This window comes from Neolamprologus brichardi, chromosome 14, assembly GCF_056152115.1.
Source record: "Neolamprologus brichardi isolate AB-2024 chromosome 14, ASM5615211v1, whole genome shotgun sequence".
NCBI classification, from domain to species: Eukaryota; Metazoa; Chordata; class Actinopteri; order Cichliformes; family Cichlidae; genus Neolamprologus; species Neolamprologus brichardi.
Window position 1 is genome coordinate 24,557,376 of NC_142117.1, and position 13,961 is coordinate 24,571,336.

Here is a 13,961-nt window from a genome sequence, read left to right on the forward strand (position 1 = left end):
CCCCTCCACTTGGTTTGACCTGCTGAAGTCAGAGCTCTTTTGAGCCAACCATCCCTTTAACGTTAACTAGTGATGACTTCATGAACTTCTTCACAAATAAAATTTTTATCATTAGAGAAAAAATTACCAATAATCATCCCACAGATGTAATACTATCTACAGCTACTCTTAGTTCCATTGATGTTAAGTTAGACTCTTTCTTTCCAATCGATCTTTTTGAGTTAACTTCAATAATTACTTCCTCCAAACCATCAACGTGTCTTTTAGACCCCATTCCTACAAAACTACTCAAAGAAGTCCTGCCATTGATTAATTCTTCGATCTTATATATGATCAACCTATCTCTAATAATCGGCTATGTACCACAGGCCTTCAAGGTGGCTGCAGTTAAACCTTTACTCAAAAAGCCATCTCTAGACCCAGCAGTCTTAGCTAATTATAGGCCAATCTCCAACCTTCCTTTCATATCAAAAATCCTTGAAAGAGTAGTTGTCAAACAGCTAACAGATCATCTGCAGATGAATGGTTTATTTGAAGAGTTTCAGTCAGGTTTCAGAGTTCATCACAGCACAGAAACAGCTTTAGTGAAGGTTACAAATGATCTTCTTATGGCCTCTGACAGTGGACTCATCTCTGTGCTTGTCCTTCTTGACCTTAGTGCAGCATTCGATACTGTTGACCATAATATCCTATTAGAGCGATTAGAACATGCTGTAGGTATTACAGGTATTGCACTGCAGTGGTTTGTATCATATCTATCTAATAGACTCCAATTTGTGCATGTAAATGGAGAGTCCTCTTCACACACTGAGGTTAATTATGGAGTTCCACAGGGTTCAGTGCTAGGACCAATTCTGTTTACATTATACATGCTTCCCCTAGGCAGCATCATTAGAAGACATAGCATACATTTTCACTGCTATGCAGATGACACCCAGCTCTATCTGTCCATGAAGCCAGATAACACACACCAATTAGTTAAACTGCAGGAATGTCTTAAAGACATAAAGACTTGGATGGCCACTAACTTTCTGCTTCTTAACTCAGATAAAACTGAGGTCATTGTACTCGGCGCTGAAAAGCTTAGAAATATGGTATCTAACCAGATTCTTACTCTGGATGGCATTACCTTGGCCTCCAGTAACACTGTGAGGAACCTTGGAGTCATTTTTGACCAGGATATGTCCTTCAACGCACATATTAAACAAATATGTAAGACTGCGTTCTTCCATTTGCGCAACATCTCTAAAATTAGAAATATCCTGTCTCAGAGTGACGCTGAAAAACTAGTTCATGCATTTATTACTTCCAGGCTGGACTACTGCAATTCATTATTATCAGGATGTCCAAAAAACTCACTGAAATGCCTACAGTTAATCCAAAATGCTGCAGCAAGAGTACTGACAGGGACTAGAAAGAGAGAGCATATTTCTCCTGTTTTGGCTTCCCTTCATTGGCTTCCTGTTAAATCCAGAATTGAATTCAAAATCCTTCTCCTCACATACAAGGTCTTAAATAATCAGGCCCCATCTTATCTTAATGACCTTGTAGTACCATATCACCCTATTAGAGCACTTCGCTCCCGCTCTGCAGGCCTACTTGTTGTTCCTAGAGTATTTAAAAGTAGAATGGGAGGGAGAGCCTTCAGTTTTCAGGCCCCTCTTCTGTGGAACCAGCTTCCAGTTTGGATTCGGGAGACAGACACTATCTCTACTTTTAAGATTAGGCTTAAAACTTTCCTTTTTGCTAAAGCATATAGTTAGGGCTGGACCAGGTGACCCTGAATCCTCCCTTAGTTATGCTGCAATAGATGTAGGCTGCCGGGGGATTCCCGTGATGCATTGAGTTTTTCCTTTCCAGTCACCTTTCTCACTCACTATGTGTTAACAGACCTCTCTGTATTGAATCGTATCTGTTATTAATCTCTGTCTCTCTTCCACAGCATGTCTTTTATCCTGTCTTCCTTCTCTCACCCCAACCGGTCGCAGCAGATGGCCGCCCCTCCCTGAGCCTGGTTCTGCCGGAGGTTTCTTCCTGTTAAAAGGGAGTTTTTCCTTCCCACTGTCGCCAAAGTGCTTGCTCATAGGGGGTCATATGATTGTTGGGCTTTTCTCTGTATCTATGAAGCGCCTTGAGGCGACATTTGTTGTGATTTGGCGCTATATAAATAAAATTGAATTGAATTGAATTGAATGTGTGACATCATCAGGATTTTAAAATGAGGGAATGCTAGGCGGGCATCTCCCCACACCTGACCCTCATGAAGACTGAAAAGACAAACAAGTAAGTATGAACAAATGACTTAATCTGTAACATAATAAAATATAAAGAAACATGTAACTGAGTATTTGCCTTAATTTGCAGAATGTTTGATTTGCCGGCAACAAAACGCTTACACAAACAAACTCGGGGAAAAAAATGGAGAGCATTGCAACTGCTCCTCCACTTTGTCACACCCAGTCACAGTGTTATATATCTGTATAAAGAGGAAAAACAAACACAAATCCTCATGTGAATAGATTATTTATAGGGTATTAGATATTCAGATGTTACCAACATCGAAGTCAGAACAATTCTCTCTAGATAACATAAGAGAGGGCCCTAAGGGCTCTGAAAGGCCTGATAAAATTAGTGGCTTTTTTCAACTGGCAGTGTTGAAGCTAAGGTAGAATACCATCCCTTCATTTTAAAAAGTCAACTTTTTGCAAATGAGCCTTAGAGCATGCCATCATATAAGCCCTCTCTTCATGCTTCCAGTCTCTTTACAGCAGATTCAGAGGAATCCTCCAATAATACGTGATGTAATTTAGGAGCATACCTCAAGCATTCCTCTTTCTGTTGTGGTCAAAGGGAGGAATAGATTATGACTGATCAGTTTGTAAGTATTTAAAAACAGACTGAATGGTAGGAAAAGCTGTAACATCAGCTTAACACTGAAGAAAGCTAGTATCGAACACGTTTGATGGGCTCCAATGTCAGACATACGTCACAGTCGCACCTCCGTTGTCCTGAACTCACCATGGAGACTTTTTAAAGTAGCTGCTGCCCAGTGCAGGACTGTACAACCTTTGGATAGATTGGAAAAAAAAAAAAAGAGTGTGTGTATGTGATGAATTCGCTCTCACCTTAGAATTCAAGTTTTAAGTCTTTGCAAGATTGATGTTATTTCTAAAAGAGTTGTTAAGGTCTGTAAGGCCTCGGGGCGTTAAGCTTTTTATTTTTTTCTGCACCCTCTTGTTTGTGGGAAGGGAAAAGAAACTGGAAGATTAATTATATTAAAGGTTAACTCTACCAACATTCAGGTCTTGAGGTCTACTACACAAGTTGTATAAAGATCAATTAATGTGAGAGTGCAGCATTAGAGAGAGGAAGGCTTTGCTGGCTTCTACTCATTTCTGCTGGACACAAAACTGAAGTTTCGGCAGATAAATTGCGTGGAGGGTAAGGTGGCCACTGGGTTTTGACCAGGAAAGGAGAGCATTTTCCTCCCCTTACCCTCAACTTCTTCCTGTCAAGAGGGTGTTTTTCCTGCCCACTGTCGACAAAGTGCTTGCTCAATCATGGGGATTTTCACTGTATTTTTGCAAGGTTTTTACCTTACAAAATAAAGCGGCTTGAGGCGAATGCTGTTTTGATTTGGAGCTATGTAAATAACATTGAAGTGAATTGAATACCTCTGTTTGTGCTGTTTATATTAAGCATGCATTCCAGCTTTAGGGGAGGAACGTTAAAGCAGATTAAGGTTTGACTTTGAGAACCAAACTTCCTGAACTAGACTAACTAGAATAGATATGGTCATAGCCCAGTTAAATCAAATCTTCTGCTACTCTCCTATTTTGCCAAGAACGAGAGAGAGAGAGAGAGAGAGTGGAGAAATGATAGGTTGGTTCGGCTTTGCACACTAAAGCCAAAGCTAAATCTTACACAGGGCTCCAGAAAGGCTGGGACTGACCCAGAGGAAGCTGCTGTAGTTATTTAGGGGTGAAAAAAAATGAATGGAATGAAAATAAAAAGCTGAGATGGTCTGAGAGGCGTGATATGCAAATCCAGTGTTGCTCTGACTTTATAAAGCAGGTCGAAATGATCCACATTCTAAAAATAATATACTGCTCTAAATGTTAACAGTTCAAGTCCAAGGAAGTAAGGCAGGATGGCAGCGCTTAAGGGATAAAATTACTGTGGATGTGCTAATGGGCAGGTAGTGTTTTTAGAAAGGCTTTGAAGAAGACAGCGAGGTAGGGCGAGCGCGGTGGTGGCAGTCCTGACCCCACATTTTTCACCTAAATGCCAAGCAGGTTGGTTAAGTGCATAAATCCATTCGGGTGCTGTGGATACACTTAGACTGAACTCTCCAGATGTATTTGAGAGCATAAATAGAGCCAGTCAGAGTTTGCTAACTGAAAGAGTGAATTAGTGCAGTGTTGCAAATTGAAGTGAGAGACTAACTGGGGTTAAGATGTTAATGGTATTGGAGTGTTGAAGGTGTGCCTGGCCAAGCTAAGCCCATAATTAGCATGAGCACAGGGTGCATATGGGCCATGGTGCCATTTTAATAGGGAATGCTGAATGTGTGCACTGAGAGGCTGGGCTAATTGGGGAAGGGTGTGCTAGGAAGGCACCTCAGTCCATTATCTCTATCACCATGGGAACTAGATAAGGATAATTAGCTGGACAGCATGGCACAGTGCAGTGACAGCTATAGGCACAAGGATTAGGGATGCATAACGTGGTGAAACTAATAGAAATAGATTTTTCACAAGGTCTGTGAGATTTACAATTAAGCGGCATCAATTTTCACTTCACTTCACTTCAGACTAGTTACTTTCCGCCTCCAGTTCACCCCAAATCTTTCCTCAAAGGGGAATAATAAAATCACTGTCCTGCTGAGGAATTGTCTCTGTCCTCCAGCTCTATGCCCATCTCACACTTGTTTTATTTCATCTGCATCATGCACTGCAGCCTTTTCTTTACCGTTTCATTGCTCACCAAGCGACTGCGTCAGGTCTGGGACGGAATAACTGCAAACTGATGGAAGAAGCCTTCATGGAGAAGAGATTTATTCCATCGGGTTCAATGAGAAACAGCTGAAACACACATTTTCAGTCAGCATCGGCACAAATATGTGAAACTTAAAAGAAAAGTTTGAAATGTTAGTAGGTCATCCACACACTTAGTGGCATTTAAACCTGCTTAGTTTTTAGTCCTTTTTTGTCTCCTTTGGCATTTTTCTACCCTAAAATCCTGACTGTGACTTGACTCTACCCCCTCTCTCGCTGTCCGGGTGGTCCAGAACTTTCTTTTTCCTCTTTCCTGTGTCCCTCTCTCTCTCTGTCCACTTTTGTCTTCGCTCGGTGTGAGCAGATGGCCAAACAGGCAGATCTGTTCTTTCTCTACAGGACTTTGGATCTCATACAATAGGCCTCAGATCCTGAGTACATACACTGTTCTGCCTGGCTGGGAAGCTAAACAAAGAGAGGAAGGAGAAAAAGAGTGGAAGAAAGAGAAGTTGCATCAAAGAGCGTTTGAATTGTTTGCACGTGGCTTCACGTGTTTACTGTTACGCAGGATGGACGTGCGTGTCTTGGAAGAGCGCTGTGTTTTTATACTGTACTGTAAAACATTGTGTGTCTGTCACTGGATCAAGTTTTCAATCACACATACAAGGTTTAAGAATTGGGGATATAATGAGCTGACATAAATTTATCAGCTGTCACATTGTTTTTAATAAACACTGATTAATAACAGCATGGTATTTTTGAACCACATGAATGCTGTTTCTCCATCACTCTGGTAAAGACAGAAATATCTCAGCAGCTGTTTGATGGACCGTTATGAAATTCATGTCCAGCTACCATGATTATCATCTCCTTGCTTCTCCTCTACCCTTCCCCTCCTCTGTTTCAGGAACTACATGTCTGGTGGCCCTGCTGTCTGATAAGGAGCTGACAGTGGCTAATGTTGGAGACTCACGCGGAGTTCTTTGCGATAAAGACGGCAATGCCATTCCTCTATCGCATGACCACAAACCTTACCAGCTCAAGGAGCGTAAGAGGATCAAGAAGGCCGGTGAGAAAATGCGCTGCGATCCAGACCCATACGCAGTTCTCATTATATTCAGAGCAACAGAAAAGACTTCAGTTAAAACTTGAGGGAGCATCCAAACTCACATTGTTGCTATGAAAGCATGAAATGAGTCTTCTTATGATCAAAGCTAAAAGCCATTGCACAGTCCTCCCCCTCATACATCTCAGTCTCAGGCTGACATCAAAACCTACTGACTGATAACACTATCTGCTTCTAAAGCAGCATGTTATCAAAACCAGCCAGACGGTGTTCAGTGTTTAAGGTGTAATCGTAGGCGCAATTCTCCCTCCAACCCAATCTGCATACTCTCTGCGTGAGGAGAGTTTGATGGCAAATTTCCAGATTAGTCAGTGTGATCGGCAGAAGGATAGCCCACTATCGCCATCTAATGGTCCAATTTGGTACTGAAGATGAAAGATTTTGTTGACTGATAAGAAAAGCATGTTTTCAGTGGAGAAATTTCCTACAGTTTTTTAGCAGCCTTTAGTGAGAAGTGCACCCAAAGCTTCAATCATAAACTGTGATGTGCAGAATGACTGTTGTACTGATCTCTTCTGAAGAGCTTTTACTCCAACACCAGCCTTAAAACGCCGGCACTCTCCTGAGGAGAGCTGATGATCTCTTTTCATTAAGGAGCATCTGGCTGAGTAAATTTATGGTCTGATAATAGAAAAGTAAGTTTACTTGAATGCTGTAAACCTTTAAGATTTAAGACTAATTTATTTTAAAAAATACAAAACAATGAAATATGTTTACATTTATATTAAAGCTTTATAATAATATTAATTAGGTATATTCTTAACAGTCTGTGCTGTTCTGTGGAAAAGTCTTGAGCTAGTCCTCATTCCTTTATATTTTCCTGGGAAATGATAACCAATTTGTATTTAATCATAAACTTAAACCTTGCTGGGATTTTTACATTTTTATTAACAAAAAAAGGACGGTGACTGCACCAAGAGACAAAAAAATAAAAGACTGAGACTAGAGAGGAAAAAAATGGGCGAAATCTTTCTATTATAACATCAACAACAAAAAGAAAAGATGTAATAAAGCTTCATGAGCCAAACAACCTCATTTAGCTGCTGAATTATCCATAAATGGTCCACAGTGAGTTTGGTGCCTCCTGAGGTGTAACATGCTGTCAGCAGTAATGATGCTAAAATACTGAAATTAATGGGGGAAAAAAACACAATTCATGGGCTATTTGAATACAAATATAACGATAAATGCTTGAAGATGCATTTACAAGCTTAACTTTTAATACCTCACAGCAGCTGAAGAATCAGTGGCTGCTAAAGCGAGGACAGAGAGACCAAGTCCTCTGCTTTTTCTGGGAATTTTTGTGGGAATTTTGGACCTTTTTTATTAGTCAGAGTTACACATAATTAGATTTTTTATAGCCATGGCCTGAACTTTTAACCTCAGTACTTTTTTAACATCCTGCTTATGGCCTTGCTCACTGCAAATTCGGAAGTCTTCATGGCCTAGTATCCAGTAATTTCCAGTATAATTCCCTGTCTGCATATCTGTGGAAGCCATAGTGGACTCACAGCTGTACATGCAGGATGTGAAATGAATTTAAATGTTTCTAACAAAAACAGTGCTGCGCTGGGTCAGTGGCAAAGAGCCATGTTTGCGTTTTGATGTCATTTCTTAGTTGATGAAACATCCTGTCATTTAATCTGTCAGAATATTTTACATTTTAATGGTTAAGTAGCTATACAGCTATACACGTGTGTCTCCTCCCACCTTTGTTTTTGTAATTTCTGTCTTATTATCCTGATTTCTTACATTTTTTTCTAATATCCCACCCATGCATCCTCAGGCGGTTTCATCAGTTTCAATGGCTCGTGGCGCGTCCAGGGCATCCTGGCCATGTCCCGCTCTCTGGGCGATTACCCTCTGAAAAACCTCAACGTGGTCATTCCCGATCCCGACGTCATGTCCTTCGACCTGAACAAGCTGCAGCCCGAGTTCATGATCCTGGCGTCGGATGGCCTGTGGGACACCTTCAGCAACGAGGAGGCGGTTCGCTTCATCAGGGAACGACTCGACGAGCCGCACTTTGGCGCCAAGAGCATCGTCCTTCAGTCCTTCTACCGCGGTTGCCCTGACAACATCACCGTCATGGTGGTCAAGTTCAAACGCAAGGCCAGCGAAAAGTAGACCGCACGTCTTCTGCGCACAGTATCTATTTTGTGTCTGAATATAAATAAGAATATACTTAAGATGAAATAAGCGCTTTTTGAGCGAGAACTATTTCTATCACACATATTTACAGCAGTTCGTCCCTCAGTGCATCCGACCCCCACCCCGTCATGCCCCCCTCGCCCGCTTTACTTTGCGATAAAAGTGACCCAATAAAAATGTCCTTCATTTAGTCTTAGACATATCTCTGAGGCACCGTAAAGCGAGCTGGATCACTGTTATGCAAATAATCTGATTAAGCTTTGTGCAGCTGTGGGTGCGGCTGTGATCCTGTGTGTGTGTGTGTGTGTGTGTGTGTGTGTGTGTGTGTGTGTGTGTGTGTGTGTGTGTGTGTGTGTGTGTGTGTGTGTGTGTGTGTGTGTGTGTGTGAGAGAGGTGACAGTCATTGATCTCTCTTTGTGATGAACTTGCACACATGTCTGACACTAACATCTGATTTGTTGCCCCGTTGTAATGTCCCTTTTAAATGACAGCATGATGTTTCCAGTAATTTCCAAACTATGTCTTTCCCTCACTGTCTCCGTGACCTCCAAATTCTTTCTTCCACCTTGTCTGTGTTTATCGATTAAGAAATCTGTTGTTCAGCACGGTGGCGGGTTTCATACACGACCAACACAAATGAAAACACGTTACTGCTCATACTGTACAGCAAAAGCACTTACCACTTTGTTACATCACACTTGCTGGATGTGGGGAAATCTTCATGTTTAGGATTGAGTTGCCCCGTTTTCTAATGTGTCTTTAATTAAAACGATCGCTAAGAGTTTCTGTTCCACCGAAGCGTTTCACCCTGACGTTTGACCTCTCCTGCTTTTTTCTGGCCCAACTCATCAGGATGTGTAACTACAAATAATGTAATAACTGTTGGATAATATTGTAGCTTGTCAAAGTGTAATTAAATGTTTGGAGTAACAACAAAGTAACATCTCATTATGACTAACTGCTAAGTTTTAATTCAAAAAGGTTAATGTGTTATCTCATATAATAGCTGACCGCTAACCTGTAGTGGTATGAAGAAGGTAAACGGTTCTATCATAATAATAAATGGCAGTTTTAAGCATTATGTTATGTGGGATTTTATATTACACCCTTTAAAATACTTATTTCACAGATATTGACATCCTCTTCCTTTATGTGACTTTTGTTACATCATCATTTATTACAGTCTACCTGATGAACTTAAACCGACAGCATACAGTTATGTTTTCATCTTTTCACAGCGTCTCATCTCACTAAGGCAAAAGTCGTGGATCTGAATCGCATTGCTTTTGATTTACTCTGAACTTAATCTTAACGAGCCTTTGAATGAGATCAGTTATCGTTGCCTTACTTTCTAGCTGTTCATATCCTGTTATTGAGTCCGCTGCCAAAACGACTTCTCGGTTTTTCGATGTAACGCAGTTGACCACACGGCGCACAGTGCACGACCTCAGCGTCATCCCTCCTTAAATCAAATGTGGAAAAGCAATGATGAAAACATGTCTCCGAGAGACAAATTGTAAGATGAATGTACATACTGTCCTCGTGTATCACTCCTCCAATGTTTAACGCAGCGGGGCGCCTGTTACCTGAGCTGTTTCACTTCAGAGATATATACCCAATGAAACTGTCTGTGCTTCTTTCAGTTCACATTTTTCCTTTAACCTATGTTACGGGATGTTTGTGTGGCATTTGTACTTGTTTTTGTTGGATTTCATAAACTGTAAAACAGAGAAAATTCAGAAATTTTAAGGTGTAAATCACAAAGGTAAGATTAAAACGATAAAAGATCGCATCATTATTGTGTGTGGAGTTTTTTTTAATGTATTCTGTACACATGTAGGTTACAGTACTGTGCAAAAGTCTTGAACCACCACTTATTTCTTTGTAAAAATAAATGAGAAACAGCAGCACCGGGTTAAAAGCAAACCATATCTGGTGAGGCTTCAGTGAAGCGTAGGTGGATCGACTTACGGATCAGATGATTCTCTCAGTTCCTGTTTCAGGTCTTTGCTTATTTTTTTTTTCTGTTTCTTAAGGACAGATACTGTTCATCTGCTACAGTTTTTATTAGACCTGCCACTTCTTTTGTCCTCCGCTTGTCCTGTTTCCTCAGATTTTTTTTTTTTTCTCTCAATAAGATCTCTTTGGAAGATCTTCAGAAAACCTGGAGAACTGTTGCTGAAGGCCACTTTAAAAAATGACAAGAAAGTCTGGGTCCCTGGATGAATTTCAAATAAATGAGGTGTACTATCAACACTCATCATACTAAAATGTGATCAAATTCTATTTTGTGCCTTATTTTCATTATTTAAAAAGAAGCTGTGGCAAAATCAACTGATGATCTCTGACTTTTCAAAGTTTTAGATTTGAGTTTGTTTATTCCATCTGCTGGAGGATATCTGAAGATGTTAATTAACAGAAGATGGCATTTGTGGTTTTGTTAGTGTGGGTCAGTTCATTCTGCTGCTGACATTATAAACAAGTCCGCAGTTGATTACACCAATTAAACCTGACAGCCAGATAAAAGGTCTGTAAAGAGCTGCAACAAACAGTGACATGAAACCTTAAATGCAGCCAGCAGTCAAGTCAGGAGATCCAATAATAAGTATCCAGAATCACTGGTAATTAAATATAACAAGTAAATTGTGTAGTTAATCCTTTTTGTATTCACTAATAAAAACAGGACTCTGTTTAATTAGATGCAACTGTATTTGAGATTAATGTTACATTTTGAGATTGGCTCAGAGGCTTCTGGAAGCTGCACTTTGACCAAACACATTAGACAAAATTTGCCCATCAGCTACGGCTATCAAACTTTAGCTGTGATGTCACTGGTATGAGGCCAGCAGTGACAGCCAGCCAGGAGGTAACACAATCTACCCCGTTGTGCCAAACATGGACTTCCTTGCTGCTGGTGTGTATGATGATCCGGGGCAGGTGTGATGTGACTCCACTGACTGCTTTGGTAACCGGAGAACTGCATGCTGCCCCACTCAGCTGCACCGTCAGTTCACATATAAATAGCTTTACTGAAAGCTACGCAAGGCCAGAAGGAATCTGGACACAACAGAGGGGATTACTCGTTCTTCATAAGACAGCAGACACACTGAGTGCACTCAGCGTAGTTTGCACAGTTGCACAAAGAGAGAAAGCTCCACAGACACGGACTGCATTCTTAGGACATGGGTATTCACGGATCCAAGCACCAGAAACAAGCACAAGTCCTGATGCTGGGCCTGGATGGATCAGGAAAGACCACGCTGCTTTACAAGCTGAAGTACAACGAGAGTGTGGTGACAGTGCCCACTGTGGGTTTCAATGTGGAGACACTGGAGACGGACAGGAGCAGCCCAGCACTGATTGTGTGGGACGTCGGGGGCCAGAAAAAGATGAGGCCCCACTGGAGGCATCACTATACCGACACAGCTGGAGTGGTGTTTGTGGTGGATAGCAGGGACCTGAAACGGTTGGACGAGGCCCGCAAGGAACTCCATCGGGTAAATAAACCAACAAATATTTTATTGTTGAGCATGCACCTTCACTGTGCAGGCTTTGATGCTACAAATCTGTTTCCAAAACTGCCTTCAAAAGGGGAAATGTTGAAGGCATGTAGGGTATTTATGAGCAGGGATTTGTGGCACTGCAACTAGTTTTGAATCTAGCAACTCAAGAAACTTCAAGGCACAGTATTTAAACTTCTGATGAGGTAATTTGAAGGCATTGTTTTTGTGGACAAAACAATAAAACATGCAAATTAATCTTACAGGTGCTTTATTATGTGTTCCTGTTTATATCTTTAATAAATTATCTATCACACATTATAATGTAGTTGTAAGAGGGTGGTTTCTAATGTGTTCATATGGTAAAGGTATTAAGAGGTCATTAGGATTATCAGTCTTCACAAAAAACCTTCTAATTGTTGATAAATGCATAATAAACGCTAAGATATTCTTCTATTTTTAATTTTAATGTGTTGTAAACCATATAGTTATAGTAAACCTGGAAGCAAGCACAAAATTCAGGCTTTTCTAAAAAGTTTGAAGTGCCGGCCCTCACTGTGTTCTCTGCTTACCAGATTCTGAGGTACGAGAGTCTCAGGGAGGTTCCTCTCTTGGTCCTCGCCAACAAACAGGACCTACCCGGAGCTCTGAGCCCAGAGGAGCTTTGCCTGAAACTTGATTTGAGAAAAGTGTGCGAAGGCAGGGCCTGGTACATCCAGCCGTGCTCGGCCACAACTGGGATGGGACTCGAGGAAGGTTTCAGGAGGATAGTGTATCTCATGAAGACCCCACTGAAACGGACTCAAGAGGACATTAAGGTGAAGATGAGGTCTAAAGGCTTCAGTGTCACGGCTATGAAACAAGCCTTGGTCTGCGGCAGCTGATGGATGAAGACTTTCTTTAGTTTTATTCATGCACCGTGCAGGATTTCCCCCTGCCTGCCTCTGCAACACATCACTGAACGGCCTGAGTCACAGTCAGAGTGCAATAGTCAGAGATAAGAATGCGTATCACACTGAGGGCAAAGTGTCCTCAAACTGTGACTGCAGACCACTAGTATTCTGTGAAAAATCTTGGATTAGCAGATTATGGGAAAAGTCTCAAGCTGTCATAGGCAAAAATTTAGCCTGATAATACATAAAAAAGCTGATAGCAGTTGGTGGTTGTTCAAGTTTTCTCAGCTCAGCTGTGCACTTAACTTGTTTATCTTTTAATCTGTTATTTGTGTTATTGTTATTGTCACAATATTAAAATATTCAGAGTTAGTGGTAGATTATCTTCAGGGACACAAATGTGAATACAAATCATATCTACTGTATATCTAAGGTTTGAATTGTGTATTTTCATTTGTCCTGTATTTTTTTCTAATTAAATAAAAGTATTTGAATCAGGCAGGTTTGTGGAAAAGTGGTACTGCAGTACTGCAAAATGAGCATGTTAGCGTAGCCAATGACAGCAGGAATAGCCTCCTTGGTTTTGCCTTTCAGGATGTGTTCACAACAAGTCTTTTGTTAATTGTAACTTGTTCAAACTTGTTGCATTCAGGGAATGTAAAAATAATTGAAATGATTGAAATGAAATCCTCCAAAGCTTCCTCCTCCTAGTTTACACGTCACAAGCAAACAGATGCTCCGTGTTACCTCATGGACTAATCCTCGCCCTCCCTCTCTCGGTTGCTCATAGAGCCTCAGGGTGCTGGACTTTGGGTGGAGATCTCTGTGAGTTCTTATGTCTTGACATCAGTGACATATCTGTCCTCCAGCTGGGTGTTGAAGGACTGGTAGGGTGAATGTACTGATAGCTTGGATCTTATTCCTACTGTTGAGCTGGCTTTCCAGTGCTTGTCTTAACTTCTGGAGTTATTCCTGATCTTTATCATGGTTCCAGTCGGCCTGTGGGCCTGATTTGACCACACTTATCCAGACCAAGTGACAGTATTTAACCCTCTAAAGCCTCTTCTATAATATTTGATTCATGTTTTTGAGTTTTTGAGGATTCTTCAACATCAGTATGACATTTCCCCCCTGAAAAGGCCAAATAAATTGCACAACACATTTTTAAGCAAGAAAAAAACCCAAATCAAACAAAATAAACAAAAAACAACATTTAAAAAATTACAAATTAAAAGACACATATACAAATTAATATTTAGAGTTTTTTTAATTGTCAGAAGTTTCAATAAACGTT

At 40.8% G+C, this 13,961-nt stretch overlaps 2 protein-coding genes across 2 annotated transcripts in view; both read left to right on the forward strand.

Moving 5' to 3' along the window:
* Positions 1-10,066, forward strand: part of ppm1lb (protein phosphatase, Mg2+/Mn2+ dependent, 1Lb) — a 54,916-nt gene extending 44,850 nt beyond the window's left edge. The window contains exons 3-4 of the mRNA XM_006795331.2: positions 5,905-6,066; positions 7,910-10,066. Of these exons, the coding sequence (XP_006795394.1) occupies positions 5,905-6,066; positions 7,910-8,250 (503 nt within the window). The 3' untranslated portion in view covers positions 8,251-10,066. The remainder of the gene's footprint in view (positions 1-5,904; positions 6,067-7,909) is intronic.
* Positions 10,067-11,309: 1,243 nt separating this feature from the next.
* LOC102782448 (ADP-ribosylation factor 6-like) lies at positions 11,310-13,930 on the forward strand. The gene is made up of 2 exons (XM_006795330.3): positions 11,310-11,771; positions 12,350-13,930. Exons 1-2 carry the CDS (start codon positions 11,457-11,459, stop codon positions 12,656-12,658), a joined length of 624 nt encoding a protein of 207 aa, XP_006795393.1. The 5' UTR covers positions 11,310-11,456; the 3' UTR covers positions 12,659-13,930.
* The last annotated feature ends 31 nt before the right edge of the window (positions 13,931-13,961 follow it).

Coding starts and splice junctions, on each gene's coding strand:
- LOC102782448 (XM_006795330.3), top strand. CDS start 11,457: ATGGGTATTCACGGATCCAAGCACCAGAAACAAGCACAAGTCCTGATG. Junction 11,772..12,349: donor CCCGCAAGGAACTCCATCGG/GTAAATAAACCA, acceptor TCTGCTTACCAG/ATTCTGAGGTACGAGAGTCT.